We start from the raw sequence: 19937 nt of genomic DNA on the forward strand, positions 1-19937 counted from the left end.
TCTCCAAAAATAAGGGGCTCATGATTTTCTTTAAATTGGCACTTATGCAGTGGAATCTCTCAGGCATTAGTGCTTACTTGATTGCATTCAGACACCATTTTGGCAAGGGAATGACTGCACTGAATTAGCATCAAGCACAATGAATGGTAATTGCAAGACTGTCATTTCTACAAGTGCAAAATTAATGTGTTCTGCAAACCCATCGCATTGTGTGCCACGGGAAAATCGTGGAGCCGTGCCGTTCCAAGCAGAAGAACGCGCTGTAACAGCGGTGGTAAAGTGCTGTGGATCATTCAGCAAAGGTGTTCCTTTCCACCTCTGTTGTTGTCTCACGCTCATTCTTAAAGCCCTGCCTGACCTAATTTCTATGCTCATATTATAGCACCGCCAGACAGTAGCCTGGATGTACAGAGAATGTTATGGAACAATTCCTCCTTCTGTGTGGCATCTTGTGTGAATAATGCCAGCCTCAACAACCCTCCACGTATTCATGAGAGTATGAATAGGCTACTTACGTAAAGCTTCTTATGAAGAGATGCACCAACCGTTTACAGAGAACTTTACCCAAATGCTATACATTCATTTAGAAAGAGAGGAGCGATTTACGCGCATTTCAATTGTAGCTTAAGAAGCGTGCCAGCCCTGCCTCTCCCCATCCCTCCTGTTTACAAGTGGGAAAGGAAGCCACAGGCCAGGCGAATGCATTTCTTCTGGTCATGCAAGATCACAGGGTATACAACAAGCATAAGCATCAGGCTCTTGGAGTCAGCTGACTGGCTCTGCAGAATTTACTAGGGATTAATCATTCAAGACTGAAATAATGCAGTAATAACAGACCTATTAGATGTGGTGTCTCAGTATTCCTGCGGTTTAGTGGAGGCTGAGACCCTCCCAGAGGCGCCCTGTAGAAGAGTGATACTAAAGATAATGACGGTAACTGGCCAGAGGGGCTTTCCTGTGAGTCCAGCTTGAATCCAGTCTCTTAGCAGCTGGGGGAGGGGGTGGGCATTAAGACCACTGGGCGGCACAGACAGATTCACTGCAGTGATCTACAGGTCCAAGATAATGTGCTGACCCTTCCGACTCCCCTGAGTGGGAGGGGCAGGCCCAAGTCCTCTTTCAATGGCAGCTTACTTTGTCACTCACCATTAAGGCATGATATGGCTATTTGCTTTGTAATGTTCCAGCCAGTGAAAAGTTTGCTAGAATTTGGGGGAAACTGCACCACACGCAAAGATTCTCTCATCTTAATGAAAAGATTATGGAATGGTTTAGGAGACTTCCTACCTAAGGTAGGAGAAGAATTCCAAATACCTTACCCTCAGAATGAAGTAGGCCTGGGTACAGCTAAAAAACCATTCAATAGATGATCTGGACTTCAAAGATGTCTAAAAATGGCTTTGGAAACTGGCTCTGACTTACCTTTGTTGCAAAATGTCCCATCATAGGCTGTGCTGGAGCAATCGCAGGAGTACCCGTGGTATTTCTCTATGCATTTGCCTCCATTCTCACAGTTCGCCCCGTAGCTGGTGCAGTGGCCTGAGCACCCGGATTTGAACCCGGATGTGACCTTTGCTCTTTCTTCCAGGTCCAGTGTCACCCCGTTCATCCTCAGGGAGCGGATGCAGCCCAGAAAGCCCTGCTGGCCTCCGGCACCACCTGGGAAGACAGAAGGCATGGAGCTCAGATAGAATAACCTCTGCTGTGGCTTCTGTTTCATTCATCATTCCTCGGACCACTGTGGTAGGAGATGAGACTGCCAAGTGCAGGGGGCGTGCTCACTGTCAAGTTGGTCCTGCCTAATAGAAGAGTCTGCAGCTTTTTCCCCTTAGGCTATAATGCCTGATTAAAAGAGACAGTCTTCTGCGAAGCAATACATTTGCTATAGTACTAAAATGTCTGGAGACACACACAAATTATATAAGCTGTTTTGGAAGTTTAATCTGGTTTCCTATAGAAAAGAAGTTTACAGAACTCTCTAAGTTCTTTGGTTTTTAATCTCATGGCATTCAGTTCCATAGCATTATCTATTGGAAGAGATATAAAAAGGCAGAGGGACACGAATATATTAGCATAGTTAACAAGTCAATTAGCCAGAGGAAGTAGATCCATTTGGAATGTGATTGTAAGTCCTGGTTCTTGTCTCAAGAAATGCTTTGCTTTGAAATTCATGTTAAAGGTTCCCAGGGCTTCTTGTCTGGGGTGGTTGGAAATTGGAGTTGATAATTTTACACAGAAGTCAGCTACACCACATTTATTACCAGGTCAGTTTAGATTTTATTGCTTTTGTCTAAATGCCACTGCAAGACACATAACACACAAAACAAATTCACTGTAATTTTCTGAGTCAGTTATGGAGTTAGAGGTTCATGAGCATGAAAATATTAAAATATTCCTAATAAATTTCATAGAACGGTTCATTGGAGAATTATATCACAGGTGGATTGTATCTATATAACCTTAGCTATGATTTTTTTAAGCAGCTGGTACGAAAGGAGGAACTCAAGTTTATAAATATGCCTGTATTTTAGACTAACAGCTTTTCTAGAAATTAAATAAAATGATAGTAGTTAAAATTATTAAAAGAAATCTGATGGGGATTTAGAAAAAAAGATATGGTTAATAAAGTGAAAGTTACTGTTTATTGAGGGCTATGTAGCAGGTACTCTACTAAGCATCTTACATATGATATTCACCTGATTCTCACAATAACCTGGCGAGGTAGGCATTGTTACCTTACCCCCATTTAACAGATAAGGAAACTGAGGCTTAGAGAAATTAAGTCATGTACTCAAGGACTCATAGCTCCGAAGTGCCAAAGCGGTGTCAGATCTGTCTTATTCTCGAGGCTGTGGTCTTAAACTCTGTTCTGTGTTGATCGTCTAATGCAGAAGAACTTCAGGGTCTGGGGCGCCACAGACATACATGTTTCTGAGGTAAAGATCTGGATGTCTTTAAAAATGGCACGGTCAATAGGACTGGCAGACTTTGGGCAAGGCTGCACACTGGAGATTGATTCTGATCACTTACTCCAGTATCTTGAGAAAAAGTGTGCGATCTAGACGACTCATCAGACAGGGCTGGTGGATCAAAGGCTTTAGCTGCAGAGATGGATGAGCCTTTGCTTATGCCTGTGAATCCTCAGCCGTGAAATAGCAAATGACTTGCACTACTATCTTTATAAACCCAAGCCTTGCAGTTCTCTCATTGGGCAGTGCACAGATTTGAGTGATGATTCTCCAGGGATTGTTATTTTTTAATAAAATATTTAAATAGAAGAGGATTAATTGAAGGGATCCCAATGCCCCTTTTGATTAAAGGTATGGGAGAGTAGACGGCAAAATAAATGATTAGAAACAACCACTTTGAAGGATTTCCCATTTTGCAATCTGCTCACCAGCACCGCTGCACCTCTGGGCTAAGGGGAATTTGGCCCTTTGCTATGATCTGGAAGAATTTCAATCCAGTAGTCACTCTTTGTGTGTCGAAATTTCAATTTGGCGTCTATTGTTTTAGCAGCTATGGCTTTTGTTCTTGCAATAAGGCTTTCCAAAGGGCCTTTCGTTCAATAAATGCCTAGCCATTTAAATTTTCATCACTAGTTAATTAAGACAATTATATCCTATCAAAATATGCTGAAATTTTTAAATCGTTGTTTTTAGATGTCTGCCTCTCCTTTCCCCTGGTTGCAAATGTAATAGTTTTTCATTGTGGAAACCATAAACATACTGATAAGCAAAATGAAAAAGAGAATCTATAATGCTCCTCAGATAGAACGACTTTCACTTTTAGCAAACAGCCTTTTCTACTTTTATCTATGAACATACATATGTATAAAAAACAAAGGAAAAAGCGGGGTATATGCATTGTTTTGAAATTTGCTTTTTTCACTTAATATATCATAAAACATTTTTCCCAGCAATAAATATTCAACTAGAACATCTTGCTTAACATCTGCATAGCAGCCCACCCTGTGAGGCACTGTAACTTATTTTGTCATTCCACTACCATTGGACTTTTTAAAGTTTTTAAATTATTTTATTTTATTTTATTTTTTTACTAAGTAAATTAAAAAATATATTTTTTATTTAACATCTTTATTGGAGCATAATTGCTTTACAATGTTGTGTTAGTTTCTGCTGTATAACAAAGTGAATCAGCTGTACGTACACATATATCCCCATATCCCCTACCTCTTGAGTCTCCCTCCCACCCTCCCTAACCCATACCACTGGACTTTAAAGCTTATTCCAATTCCCATTTTATATGATACTATAATAAATATCCTTGTAAAAACCTTTACATACTTGTCCAGTTTTTCCTTAGAATTAATTCTTAGAAGTGTAATTGCTAGGTACAAGGGGCATAAACATTTTAAAGTCATTTGCAATGTAATTTCCTCTCAGAAGACTTTATCAATTTGTATTTCACCAGTAGGGTACAAGATTCCTGCCTTCTCCACACCAATTCTAATACTAGGCAGGATACTTTTGAATTTATAGGCTAGAGGGGAAAAAAAAAAAAGAGTTCATTCTTTTAATTTGCATTGCTTCGAATACTGTGAGTTGAATAATTTTTATGTTTTCCTCACTCTTACTTTTTGTTTCTTAATGACCTTTGCTTTTTTGGGGGAAATAGGAGAATATATATTTCTTATTGATTGATAACAATATTTGGGTCTTTAATTTTTTGTTATAAATTCAGCAACTACATCTTTCCAGTTTGTGTTTGTTAACTTGTATGTAACGTTTATGTAGTCACATGCATTTATCTTATTTTTATGATTTCTGCCTTCGATATTAGGCTTATAAATACCTTCTCTAATCCAAAATAATATAATTATTCAACTATATTTTCTCCTAGAACTTTTATGATTTTACCTCTTTTAACATTTCATTCTTTAATCTATCTGGACTGCATTTTAATTTAGGAAATAATTGACATTTACAGGTGTCAGCAACGGTTGAGAGTCTGAGGAGATTTTTTTAAAAAGACTCTTTAAGTAAATGTTAATATGACCAAAAAAATGGAGATTTAGAAAGCGTCAATTGGCAGAGAAAGTACATCTAGATTAGGTCATATTTTAATTACATCATTTAGGTAAACATTTAGATATATGTATATATGCTTCATCATGTACATACACAGGCTTCATTCAGTAAGGGGATTTAGGGGCAGATTTTTCTGTCTCTCTGCCTCTCCGATTCTTCCTGGTCTTGTTCTTTCTGAGCTTCTACATCTGCCAGTCTTTGTTCCTGCCTCTGTGTTTGTATAGCTCTCCCTATCAGGACTGTTGACTGTTTCTGGTCAGTTCTGTGGCTTTCATCAAATCACTGCATCTTTCTCAGCATCAGTTTTTCTTATACATAAAAGGAGGCTGAACTAGAAGTCTCTGGTCCTTCCAGCTCTAAATTACTCTGGTCCATGATGTACAATCTCTCCCTCTGGGCTTATGTGTCCCCCTCTCCCCATTTCAGCAAATTACTGTCAATTTCTGCTAAATTTCTTCTTGCTTCCTTTTTCCTCTTTGCACTGCTGCCTGACCTTTTTTTCCCCCTCCTTCCCTTAATTGACCATAACATATGACTATAGTCTAATTTGTATTTGTTGCCTTCATTAAATAAAGTTTTATACTCCCACTTCTTAATTTACAAAGAAGGTAAGTGGAATGCCATTTGTCTCTATATAAAGGAAAACTAAATAACTTACTCTTTTTTAAACATGGTCCCTGATTTATTAAATGGGTCAGTGAGCTGGAAAGTACTTTTACTGATCTAGTCAATATGAAGAAAAATCTTTTGTCCTGAAAACGGTCATTATATATTATGCAAAGGATGTTAATGTACTAGAACCAGTGATAATTATTTGAGTTCAAGTTATGTGCTCTATAGAAATCTTTCCTGGTGACAAATGTCATAAGTTTAAATTGTAGGTCTGCGAGCAAAAAGGCTGCTTAACCTTTGTTAATTAGAAAATCAACACATTGTCACTGGAGAGAGCCCCCTGCCATGCAAGGGCCTCACACACATTAGTGAGACCTGTGATAATTACCCAAGGTGAGACGTGGGCTTAATTTGTAAATCATTTTTCATGTGAAATGCTATTCAAGTATTGCAGTTAAAGATTAATTATGAAAATGTTGTAACTATCCATAATGAATAATACAACCATCAAAAGCACAGAAGATTGGGGCAAAATAATCAGGTATTAAATTAAACAGAAAGGGCGAAAATAATGATCAGGAGGAATTCTAAAAAGCACTGTCCTCAGACTAGGAGCTTAATTGTTTTCTAAGGAGTTAAGTTGGGTTCCAGAGCACCTGTGCCCAGAGAGGCTGGCCATTCATTCGCCATAGAGAGGAATTGCACCAAAGCTCCCACACGAGGAATCTAATTTATCCATTCAATAAGTATTTATTTCACAGCAACTATAAGCTAGCCTTGTCTAGATGTTTAGAAGGCACTATGAAGCAAAACACACAAAAGTCTTTGCCCTTGCAGAGCTTATCTTCTTGCCGAGGGAGAGGGAAATTTAACAATAAACTCAATAAGTAAGTTAAGTATATCGCCTGTTAGAAGTCAGTCTGGGTTAAGTGGGAGTGGGAGTGGGAGTGGGGGGGGGGAGATTCCCATTTTAAATAGAGCCCTTAGGACAGACCCCACTGAGAAATTGACAGAAGGAGTATCCAGGTGCACACCCCTGGGAAGACAAAGAGGTAAGGGAGGCACCGCCCTGCAGGTGAGGGTAGGGGGTGAGACGGGGAGCTGCTCTGAGATGCTGAGAGACGCAAAGGCGCCAGGTCACGTGTGTAAGGCACCGGGAAAGGCATTCCTAAACAGATGGAGGAGACACATTCTTGCTCTCAGGTTAATAGAAATGTAATCACAAAGAGCCACACTGTGGTTCAAGGTCAAATTTGACACCGGAGAGGCAGGAAACAGAGGTGTGGAGAGCATGAACTGTGGTCACAAAGGTCTACTTGGGTGTTGGCTTCGCTGCTCACTGCTTGATCTTCCCAGCTCCTCGTTGGGCCTCAGCCTCCTCATGTATGAAGCTAGCATAAAAATATGCACCTTGCAGGGTCATATTAATAACAAGTGACAATACCCCCCTCGGTACTAATGCTCAGTTAATGGTAGCTGTTTATTATTATTACCATTATTCAGTATAAACAAAATTCTACAGAAGCACAGAGTTGGAAGTTAAATATGGCTAAGATGAGTGTACACGAATCTGATACCAGAGGTACCATGAGTGTTATGAAATGCATTGTGTCACCCCAAAGTTCATGTGTTGAAGCGCCAATCCCCAATGTGACTATATTTGGAGATAGTACCTTTAAAGAGGTACTTAAGATTGAATGAGGTCACAAGGGTGGGTCCCTAATATGAGCGTGTCCTTCGAAAGGAGAGGAAGAGATGCCAGGGATGCAAGCACACAGAAAAACAGCCGTGTGAGAAGGCACAGGTCTGTAAGCCAAGGAGAGAGGCCTCAGGAGAAACCAACCCTGCCAGCACCTTGAGCTTGGTCTTCCAGCCTCTAGAGTTGTAAGAAATAGATTTTTGTTGTTTAAACTACCCAGTCTGTGGTATTTTGTCAGGGCAGCTTGAGCAGACTAATACAGTGAGTAAAGGGTTAACTTCAAGCTTGGGCTGGTCCAGGCCTGCCTGAGAGAATGACCTTGGAGTTCTCCTTCTAACTCCACTATTTCCTTGGGAGGTTCAGGATTAGGACGGGTGTTTTCCTTCTCTTGTCTGCTATGGGGGACCGCATCTGGACTGGGAGAGCTGTAAGCTGGCATAGAGGCGCTGAACACATGACTGGCTGGCATAAAAGATTGACAGGAAATACAGCTGTGATTTCTGTGTCCAGGTGACCCACCTAGACCCTGGCTCTTCTCCATGGCAGTCAGACCTGGCCGTGTAGGTCAGGGGGCAAAGGCAGCTTTGGCCAGGCTGGGCCCCCATCGGCAGCTTGGCTGATGCTGCACCCACTGTGTCCCCTGTTTTACGTGTTACCATTGTCTCTGAGGTCTTGACTGTCAACCTGAACATGGAAAAAACCCTGTAGTGTCAGTACAGGTGTGTAAAGTAAAAACCCAGTTATCTGGTTAAGCTGAGGACCTCAGAATGGCCCAGATTCTTTAGTAGTGGAGAGAGTTCAAGGATGTGGGCTTACATTATTCAGTGCAGAGCTGTGTGACTGACAAGTATTGATCAGGGATGCCTCTGTCAGCTGGATATTGGACGGCATATATGAAAAAGTTTATCCAAACTCAGAGAGTGGGGCTTTGGAGGATTGTTTTTTCAGATAATGCTCATGAGTTCTCATTCATAACATCATTCAGTAGGATGGATTTTTTTAAAGTTCATTATCACTGCATGAATTTCTTACATCCTCTGAGTAGAGGACATGCAGAATATGTGAATCCAAAGTATTTAAACTAGAAGAAAACTTCAAAATAGAGATGGAGAAAATAACTGGGTTTCTGAAAGCAGAAAGCACTCATATGTGTCTGAATGTGAATTGCTCCACGATGGGGATGGTGCTGAGAGGCCTGAATTCGTTCCAGAGGCTGTGGCGGGAGGGCAACCATGATAAAATGTTAGCTATTTCAAAAGCTCATATTAACTGAATGCTAGCTGTTCCAGCTACTGTTTCAAATTTTACATTTTTAACTCTCAGAGAGAAATATTATTATCACCCCCATTTTACAGGTAAGGAAACTGAGACCAAGAGAGTTGACTTGCCCAGTGTTACATGGGTCGTAAGAGGCCATAATTCACCCCCCAGGCTTTCTGGCTGTTAAGCCTGCACTCTCGCCGTGCTGTAGCTGCATCCTGACTTTTGGGCTTGCATCATATGAGCCTCTTCTCTGACTTTGCTGTGCTGAGGTATGGAACATGCTGACAGAATGATTACCATCTGAGATAAATCACGCACCACTTGGCACAGTGCTGTCCCAGGATGGCTGAAGCTGAAAGGGGAATGCCACACTCACAGTTCAGCCAGGAATGTGGACATATGGACACCCAAACTGGTCTCTAGGCAGCAAACAGGAGATGCTTCTTTGATGCTGTCTTTGAAGTTGTATTTTTTCTTGGCGCAAAAGCTTCATACTGCATCTCTAAAACCAGAGCAGTGATGAGCTTTGGCCCCTAGATGGTGGGAGGTTGGTTATCTCCCCACACTCGGTCTGACAGCGTTATTTCAGAGGACTGCCACTCTGCAATGGGTCTTACAGTTCCAAGTCCCTCACAGAAGTGGCGGCTGACAGAGAGTACAGTGGTAAACCTCCAGATCCCAGCCAGATCCAAATTGTAAATTATTAATCGTCACTTCAGGAAACTTTAGCGCAAAGCCAGATTTCAAATATATCAGCTTACAACTCTGTCTAAATATTTGTTTTACCAATACTTGTATGTGATTGCTCATATGATGTATCCTGCTGGAGAGTCCTGCTCATCTTCGGAGCAAAATTAGCATCTGCTTTCTGCTGATCTTAACATATCCCATGTTCTTTCTCTTTCTCTCTCTCTCTCACACACACACACATGCACGCACACGCACTCATGCACACACATGCACGCACACGCACTCATGCACACACACGCACGCACACGCACTCATGCACACGCACACATGCACACGCATGCATGCACGCGCTCATGCACACACGCATGCACACGCACACATGCACACGCACTCATGCACACGCATGCATGTACGTGCTCATGCACACGCACGCATGCACATGCACACATGCACATGCACTCATGCACACGCACGCATGCACACACACGCATGCACAGACCAGGAACCTGACCCAGGTTGATCCACCTCTCTGTCTCTGTCCCTGTCTCTGTCTCTCTGTTTTTATTATTTGCCTTTAAAAGCCTTTATTTTTTAAACGACTGTATCCACTCCCTTTTCATCCACAGCCAAGAATCAGAGCTGTTACCTCGCTCTTTTACTCTCAGACTCCAGGCTCCAAACAAGCATTTAAAGATGTCAGTCCCGGGTCAAGGCCGGATTTATGGGTCTGGGAGGGATCAGCACAGCTCTGCCCACCAACCTCCCAGGCGGCAGGAGCTTCCCAAGACAGAAGGGCAGTAGAAAAAGAAGTGAGGGCTGGGATGGAGAGGGAGAGGAGCCAGGAGCGGGCAGAGAGGCCGAGGACAGAACCGTGGGAGGTGCTGAGGTCAGGGTTGCAAGGAGGGCATGCTTACGAGTGTTAAATGACACCAGAGGCCAAGCAAAAGGAGAAAATGGGAAAAGCCTACTCAATTTGGTTATTTTTGAGACAGCCCTGTCAATGTAGTAATGAGATGCTTCTTAGCGAGAGAACGGGTAGTGAGAGTACGGATTCAGTAGGTGAAGATCCAGCACTGGTTTAAGAATCAGCCACAGCAGATGGGGAGGGAGGGAGGCCTTCTGAAGCACGAAGCACACGTATTACTGCTGTAAAACAAACCTGTTATTTTAAATGTTTTGATAAATGTATTGGTTTCTTTTGTAATTCTGTATCTTTTATTCATAGAAAACATTACTCTGAGAAGAGAGACATAGACTTTACCAAACTGGCCTCCAAAAGGTTAAGAACTGCTGCATTATAGTGAAGTTAAGCAATGTTAAAGGAAAAGAAGGACATGTTCAGGAGTAAGAGTGTAACTTACATCTAACCTCTCAGCAGCAACACTGCCTGTAAAAGACAATGGACTAATATCCTCACAGTGTTGATGAAAATAGGGAGCCAGTTAAGGTATTCGCAGGCATGTGAGGTCTAGGAAGGAGTCACCTACGAAGTTTTAGAAAAAATTGCTCTTGAGTAAAAACGAAAATGAATCCAAGAGTAGATAAGATGCGGGAAATAAGAGTAAGTGAAAAGAAAAACAGCAAATATTAATGTTTTCTCCTAAGCTGTTAAAATAAGTATATTCATGAGATTCTGCAACTAAAACCACAGATGATGTCAACACGGCAAGTAGTGAGGTGGGGAAGGAGGTCAGAGGGTTCTTGGTCTCTTGTTCAGGAGAACAGAGATATCGATTTGTTTTTGTGGATGATAGAGAAAAAGCATAAGTATGAGTCTTAAGAAGTTAGGCATAGCTGCCAGAGGAATGCAAGTAGAATGTAAAACTTTTAAATCAGTGAATAATATTCAATTTAACCAATGGAAAGTAGATTGAGGGGTGGGTGAGCAAACAAAGAAAACATAGTAAATTGGAAATGCAGGGTAAGATGGCAGAAAACATACCCTGATATGACAGTAGTTACAGTAAATGAATAAAAAGACCGAGATTCTCAAATTAGATTTTTAAAAGATTCAGCATTATACTATCTAAGACACACATTTAAATAAAAGGATTCCAGCACCCGCATAAAAACACCAGGCGAATATTAACAACAAGAAGAATTGCATAGTAGTTTTAAGAGCAGAAATAAAATTGTGTGATGAAAAACATCAGAAGGAATAAAGATGGAAATTACATACTTGTATAAGGAACAATAAATCAAAAAGATTAAGAACACATCTAACTAACAAAATAGCCTCAAAGAATGCAGAGCTACCAATGACAGAACTATTGACAGAAATAGATAATCAACCAGTAAAGTTTGAGGTTTACACTCAGAATCTGATCAAACAGTACTTAGAGAAATATGACACAGTAGAAATTAAGTATGCATACACCCTATGACTCCTGCACACACACAGACACATGTGAGTACACATGAGAAAACCTCATACAGGTAATAGGGGGATAGGCACAAATATATTTGCCGAATAGTTATCTGTGGTAGCAAAGAGTTTGGGGAAACTTAGGTATGCATCACTAAGGGATGGAATAAATAAAGCATGGATATACACACAATGGAACACTATACACATAGTATTCACAGAGCTACACAAATACATCTTAAAAACATAAGGCTGGGGGCTCCCCTGGTGGCGCAGTGGTTGAGAATCTGCCTGCCAATGCAGGGGACACGGGTTTGATCCCTGGTCCGGGAAGATACCACATGCTGCAGAGCAACTAAGCCCGTGTGCCACAACTACTGAGCCCGTGTGCCGCAACTACTGAAGCCTGTGCTCCTAGAGCCCATGCTCCACAACAAGAGAAGCCACTGCAATGAGAAGCCCACGCACCACAACAAAGAGTAGCCCCTGCTCGCCACACAAGAGAAAGCCCGCGCCCAGCAAGAAGACCCAACACAGCCAAAAATAAATAAATAAAATAAATAAATTTTAAAAAAACAAACATAAGGCTGAGTGAAAGAGAAAGAAACAGAATGAGATTTGTAGTACAATACCACTTATATGAATAATGACACTCGAAAGGCAATACTATGAATTTTCCATAACATGCACATATTTTGAACAAATATATAGAGGGTGGGGCTAGAAGGTTATACATAAAATACAGTTGAGTGGGTGCCAGCGATGGGGAGAGAGTGGAATTGGGAATGGTGAAAAAGGATGTAAAATAATAAAGTGAAATTAAAACGAATGAGGAACACTGCCAGTTTGTGACAACAGGACCACGATATGAAGAGTGTGAGTCCCACAGAATCCCACACCAGGGGACCTTGAAAACGATGCAGATGAAAGAAAAGAGGATAAAATGCAGCATTTGGCGGGAAACAACTCTATTTAAGCCAGTAACAGTGGATGGCTTTTCTCTCACTTTCTTAGTGTATCACAGGAGGGACTGCGGGGCAGTGAGTACTGGTTCCTTCCTCAATATTGTGTCACTGATACTAATTTTATTACAGTCTTTTTCTGTGTGACAGTTGCTATTTATTATCATGAAGCTTAGTCCAGTCCTTACTGAAAGAATAAAAAATCCATATGAGAAATTATTTGATAAGTCTATTTTTGAAACTTTTTTTTCCATACTGATTTCAAAATTGGTGCCTTTACATTAAAATGTCTTCTCTGAATTAGCCCATGCCAACTGTCATGAGAAAATTGGAATAAAAGACCTCAGAATCCCTGAAGCTTTTATTCTTGTGGCACATGAGCTGTTTTTCCACAGAAGGTGAACAATAGGTTTGGCTCTTTTCTTAGGTTCAAAATCTGTCTCTAAAGGGGTATAGCTCAGTGGTAAAGCATTTGACTGCATATCTCTCTGTAAGTTTCTAAACATGTAATCTCTGCCTTAGAAAATAAGCTCAGCACCTATGGAAATAGGTAGTGAACAGACTACCTTTTGGAGGTTCAAAGGAAGTTAAAAGTACATTGTTGGTTTGATTATGTTGGGAGTGCATGTAAGAAAGGTAAAAATTGTGTCTATCATAACTTACTTCATATGTTAGAACTCTAACTGTAAAATAGACAGCTGGGATTGCAAAAGTTAATTCGTTTTGACCTCTAAAAGGTAAAGGGCAGGAAAGCATATGGTGACAGTGGGGAAGGACCATCCTGCACCCGTGAGGTTGGCAGGGAGGGGACAGCTCTACGGAGAAGAGAGTGGATGCCTCATATGTGGTTTCATGGCAGAGCCTCGTGAAGGCGGTCGTGTTAAGAAAGGAATAAATGTGCTAGCAATCCTTGAGGTGAACAGCTGTGAAGGAGTAGCATTCCATGGAGAAGCTTCTGTATTTTACTTGCATTTTTGCTCTGTAGATAGTTTACTGATTTCATCTAGTGATTTTTTAAAACTAGATTTTATCTAGCACATCTTTTTACTTGATTATCTTATGGCAGTGGTTCCTAATTATGACATCACTCCCTATCTCTGGGAGAGAACCAGGAGACCAGTTACAAGGGTCGGGCCAGAAACTCTTTGCATTAGGGTCCCAGCTAGCATCTCAGCCACTGCCACACAGGCAAGACCTCAATTTGAGAGAGGGAGACTGAAAACTATATTTAGGGCCTAGAATGATCTGAGATGCTATGTTTCATCATATGAATTTCTCCATGACTCTTTTTTTAGGCTTTGGTCATGCTTGATTTCAGTCTTGGTATCTAATGAAAAAGATATTTCCAAAGATGGCAGTATGACTGTTAACTCAGAGAAGTAACAAAAACATAATTCACTTATTCATTCATCCTATTGCTCACTCAGCAACCACTGCAGCGATATTCTAAATCTCTCCTGTCAGGTAGCTTACCTTCTAGGGGAAGGACACAAAGATAAATGAAAATATCACAAGTTCTAAGGAGAATGTAAAATGGTAAATGGCTGGCTACATTAGACTGAGTGGTCAGCGAAGGCCTCTCTGAGGAGGTACAGAGCTGAGAGTGAATGACAAGACGGAGCCAACCTTTAAGATATGGGAGCACCCTAGGTGTCCACCAACAGATGAATGGATACAGAAGATGTGGTACCTATATACACAATGGAATATTACTCAGGCGTTAAAAAGAATGAGATTCTGCCATTTGCAACAATGTGGATGCACCTAGAGAGTATTATGCTTAGTGAAATAAGTCAGAGAAAGACCAAATACTGTATGTTATCACGTATATGTGGAATCTAAAAACTAAAACAAATGAATGCATATAACAATACAGAAACAGACTCACAGATACAGAGAGCAAACTAGTAGTTACCGGCGTGGAGAGGGAAAGAGGGGAGGGGCAAGATAGGGGTAGGGGATTGAAAGACACAAACTACTATATGTATAAAATAAATAAGCAACACGGATATATTGTACAGCACAGGGAAATAGTACCATTATTTTGTAATAATTTTAAATGGAGTATAATTTATAAAAATATTGAATCACTACGCTATACACTTGAAACTAGCGTAATATTGTAAATCAACTATACTTCAATTAAAAAAAAGAAGGAGTCAATTTTGTTGATGTCTGGGGAGGAGTTTCAGGTAGAGGGAAGAGCCAGTGTAAATGCTCTAAAGCAGGAACAGGCTTGGTGTGTTCAAAAAACATACCAAGACTGGAGACCAGTCAGGAGACCAGTTACAACAGTCCAAGCAGGAAACAACCGTGGCTTCGACTAGAGTGGGACCCGTGGCAGGAGACAGCAGGGGGTGCATTTGGGGCACAGCCGGAGGCAGTCACAGGACTCACTAATGATGGGCAGTGATGAGGGAAAGAGGAAATCAAGGCTAACGACAGATTTGGGGTTCAAGCAGAAATGGGTGGGCGATGATGTCATTTTCTGAGACGGGAAGGCTGGCAGAAGAGCAGGCTTGGGGCAGGCAGCAGGAGCTCTCCTTGCCATGCTTACTCTGAGACACCCATCAGACAGCCACGTGGATACGCCAAGTAGACAGCTGTGTACGTGGATGCAGAGTTTCCAGAAAAGTGAGGCCTGGAGATTTTGATTTCAGAGTCATTGGTGCATAAATAGTATACGGAGCCATTGGACTGGATGAGATCACCCAGGGAAACGTATGGCTGGAGAAGAGGGGAAGGCTCTGTGTCTGATGCTCCAACATTTAGCGGTCACGGAAGAGAGCTCACAGGAGAGACTCCAGTCATGGCCAGTGAGGTGAGGCAAAGCGGGCAAGCACACGCCATGGAATCCAAGAGAAGAGAGTGTTTCAAGAAGGAGGGCACGGGGGCTGCTGCTGAGAGCGTGGAGAGAAGCCGGAGGATCGTGCTCTAGACACGGCTCTAGAGAGCTCCGCGTTGACTTTGACAGCCTTTCTAAAGGGTTTGCCAAATGAGCTGAAAAGAAAAGCAGCTTCTCTCTGTACCAGAGAAACTCTTAAGTAAGGCGTCTCGTTTGTTCCCTGCCACCAGTGCTTCTGCATAAAATTCTCTTGTAAATCCAAGCCCTTTGTGCTCGTGTCAGACGGTGAGGGCCTGCCTGCCTTGATCTTTGCCAGCGTGACTGGTAACCCACAGAACGCCTGCCGGGGCTGACTCAGGACCGGCCCGATCTCATCGTCTCCTACTATAGGCTCCGTAACTGCGAGCAGCGTTGCATGGGGCGTGGCTGCCACCTGGGGGTGCAAGGCTTTGTGGGGGTGGCTTCTCCTCTGCACTGCGGGCAGCTGTGCCTGTGGCTGGAGCTGAAGGTAGTGCTCCAAAGCCTTCACGCTTTTCCAAATACCTGGTGGGTCACAGCAGCCCCCCAGATGAGGGACCCTGGTATAAGGACCAAGACAGCCTTAACGTTCCCCTCGGACTGAGTAAATTTTGACACGTTTCTTCTGACCCTGGATCCTTGACTCCCCTATTCTTAGAGCATTTACTTAAATTCTTTCTCTGCTCCTTTGAGATATTTATCTTTGAAAAAGCCTTCTGCCGGTTGTAAAATGGCCTTTTTCCAGCTGTAAAACTGGAACGCCTTTCTCAAGGACCTGGGGGCATCTTTTTGGAACGTAAACATTCAGGGAGCTGCTGCCGCTACATCCCAGTTTCTGGGGAGGGTCGGAGCCTAACTTCCTCAGGGCCGGCAACTTGCTCCTAGTTGTAAAAGGGACAAAAATTTTCCTTGCCCTTTCCTTCAGCAGAGCTGAGCTCACCCCAAGCTCTGGCCTCTCTCCCCTCCTGCAGTAGCCTTGAATGAAGTCTTCCTTGCTTGTTTAACTTTGGTGCAATTTTTGCTTGGACAAGACAAATGGTTAAGTCTCTGGAATCAGCCTGGGATCAAATCGCACCTCTTGCCTCTTACTAGCTGCCTGACCTTGGGCTGTTAACTAATCTTTAGCTTTAGTTTCTTCACTGTGAAAAGAAAACGGGAATCAGTAACAGTACATACTTTATATAAGGTTCTCGTGTGGATTAAATGAGATAAATAAAGCACATGAAGCACTTGGCCTTGAAGTATCACCCAGGACATCTTAGCCAGCAAGTATGTTGCTGCTATTGACTCAGGTTTGCGGGAAATGGGAACAAGCAACAGATTTCCTGTGTTTTAATTCCTGCAATTCGAATTATATATTTTTTATCCTAAACTTTTCAGATACCAGAAAGAGCCATTTTATTCATGCACAGATTGGAGTGCACTTCATGACGTGAATTTCACTTCTCTCCCTTGCCTACAAAGGTCGATTTTCCCTTTACTCCCTCCATGACCTTGCATTTCAGATGGCCATGGGATTATCCACCCATGAGTCTGGAATACTGAGGGCGTGAGGAGCAAGGGACTAAACGAGCTACACTCCCGAGTCTGGGGAGGCGGGCAGTTGTCGGGCTGCCCGCCAAGCGGAGCCCAGAGGACGGTCGCAGCACTCCAGTCCCCATTCGCCTGAGTCCATCGAACAAACCTCGACTCTGCCATAAGCTCAAGTTGCCACACAGGAGGAAATTTTCCTCATAGACAAACTGTCTGGCAGAGGAAGAAACGCTGCAGGCTCCCTGCTCCCATGAGACCTCCTGAAGACAGCACTTCCCCCACGGAATCTCCGACCAGGCCTCCCGGGCAGCACAGAGGATCCTGAAGGAGTGAGGACGAGTTTTTAAGCCTCTTTCGGGCGACATCTTGCACAAAAGGGCTGGCCTCCTTGAACTTCCAGAGAGATTTCAGAAGAGTTCAGGGCCAAGTGAGTTGAGCCTGGACATGTGTCACAGTTAAGAGGACCTAACCTTCTTGCTCAAGGAGCCACTTAGGAGCTTGACTTCCCCCCGAAGCAGCCTCCAGCCCTCTGGAAATGCTGGCCTTCTCCTTTAACTACTGCCGAACACAATGACACACTCTGGCCTGCGTTGATTTTGCCGCACGTAAACCCCTGCACCAGCCCCCCACCCTGACAAGCCCGCTCACCTCTCCCCAGCGGCTCACGCTGCCCCTGCCCTGGGCTGGCCGCCGGCCTCCAGGTTGAGGCCCCCAGACCCCTGCTTCCTGCCGGCCCGGCCGCTGCTGCCTCGGCGGCCAGGACTCCGAACTCGCTGGCATGTGTCTGTGCCAAAGAGGGCCCCGGCTCAATGCAGCCTGGTGTTGTTCGTGCTGAGTAATGACCTTGAACGTGTCTGCTCTTCTCCACCCCTTGAGAGAAATCTGGCCCACGGCTTCCACGGAGGATGCAGGTCTGAGCACCTGGGCTGCTGAGGCTGCAGACCGCCGTGTGGTTCACACACCTCTGCCAGGCCATCCCGGGAGCTCATCTGATGCTATTTGCTCATGTTGCAGCAAAGACATGAGGCATGAGAAAGCCTCCAGTGCTTTTCAGACAAATACCAGCAACTGCTCTTTCTTCCCAGGTTTCATTTTAAAATTTAATTGTTACTTTTTGACTAAACCAGAATCATAGCTGGATTCTCGTAACTTCCAAAAGACCTGTGTTAACCCTCTTTTCATGGCAGCTTCTTAATATATATATATATATATTTTTTTTTAACATCTTTACTGGAGTATAATTGCTTTACATTGTTGTGTTAGTTTCTGCTGTACAACAAAGTGAATCAGCTATACGTATACATATATCCCCATATCTCCTCCCTCTTGCATCTCCCTCCCACCCTCCCTATCCCACCCCTCTAGGTGGTCACAAAGCACCAAGCTGATCTCCCTGTGCTATGCGGCTGCTTCCCACTAGCTATCTATTTTACATTTGGTAGTGTATATATGTCCATGCCACTCTCTCACTTCTTCCCAGCTTACCCTTCCCCCTCCCCGTGTCCTCAAGTCCATTCTCTGCATCTGCATCTTTATTCCTGTCCTGCCCCTAGGTTCTTCATAACCATATATATATATATAGATAGATATATAGATATATATATTTTTTTTAGATTCCATATATATATGTGTTAACATACGGTATTTGTTTTCCTGTTTCTGACATACTTCACTCTGTATGACAGACTCTAGGTCCATCCACCTCACTACAAATAACTCAATTTCGTTTCTTTTTATAGCTGAGTAATATTCCACTGTATATATGTGCCACATCCTCTTTATCCATTCATTTGTTGATGGACACTTAGGTTGCTTCCATGTCCTGGTTATTGTAAATAGTGCTGCAATGAACACTGTGGTACATGACTCTTTTTGAATTATGGTTTTCTCAGGCTATATGCCCAGTAGTGGGATTGCTGGGTCATATGGTAGTTCTATTCTTAGTTTTTTAAGGAACCTCCATACTGTTTTCCATAGTGGCTGTATCAATTTACATTCCTACCAACAGTGCAAGAGGGTTCCCTTTTTTCCACACCCTCTCCAGCATTTATTGTTGGTAGATTTTTTGATGATGGCCATTCTGACTGGTGTGAGGTGATACCTCATTGTAGTTTTGATTTGCATTTCTCTAATGATTAGTGATGTTGAGCATCCTTTCATGTGTTTGTTGGCAATCTGTATATCATCTTTGGAGAAATGTCTATCTAGGTCTTCTACCCATTTTGGGATTAGGTTGTTTGTGTTTTTGATATTGAGCTGCATGAGCGCTTCTATATTTTGCAGATTAATCCTTTGTCAGTTGCTTCATTTGCAAATATTTTCTCCCATTCTGAGGGTTGTCTTTTCATCTTGTTTATGGTTTCCTTTCCTGTGCCAAAGATTTTAAGTTTCATTAAGTCCCATTTGTTTATTTTTGTTTTTATTTCCATTTCTCTAGGAGGTGGGTCAAAAAGAATCTTGCTGTGATTTATGTCATACAGTGTTCTGCCTATGTTTTCCTCTAAGAATTTTATACTGTCTGGCCTTCTATTTAGGTCTTTAATCCACTTTGAGCTTATTTTTGTGTATGGTGTTAGGAAGTTTTCTAATTTCATTCCTTTACATGTAGCTGTCCAGTTTTCCCAGCACCACTTATTGAAGAGGCTGTCTTTTCTCCACTGTATATTCTTGCCTCCTTTATCAAAGATAAGGTGACCATATGTGCGTGGGTTTATCTCTGGGCTTTCCATCCTGTTCCATTGATCTATATTTCTGTTTTTGTGCCAGTACCATATTGTCTTGATTACTGTAGCTTTGTAGTATAGTCTGAAGTCTGGGAGCCTGATTCCTCCAGCTCCGTTTTCCTTTCTCAAGATTGCTTTGGCTATTTGGGGTCTTTTGTGTTTCCATACAAATTGTG

At 42.5% G+C, this 19937-nt stretch overlaps 1 protein-coding gene across 2 annotated transcripts in view; it reads right to left on the reverse strand.

The window, feature by feature from the left end:
- Nucleotides 1-19937, reverse strand: part of CNTNAP2 (contactin associated protein 2) — a 2064798-nt gene that overhangs the window by 221424 nt on the left and 1823437 nt on the right. For both annotated transcript variants that reach the window (XM_036864011.1, XM_036864010.1), the window contains exon 19: nucleotides 1423-1659. In XM_036864011.1, the coding sequence (XP_036719906.1) occupies nucleotides 1423-1659 (237 nt within the window). The remainder of the gene's footprint in view (nucleotides 1-1422; nucleotides 1660-19937) is intronic.

This window comes from Balaenoptera musculus, chromosome 9 (assembly GCF_009873245.2).
Source record: "Balaenoptera musculus isolate JJ_BM4_2016_0621 chromosome 9, mBalMus1.pri.v3, whole genome shotgun sequence".
In the NCBI taxonomy this organism is placed as follows: Eukaryota; Metazoa; Chordata; class Mammalia; order Artiodactyla; family Balaenopteridae; genus Balaenoptera; species Balaenoptera musculus.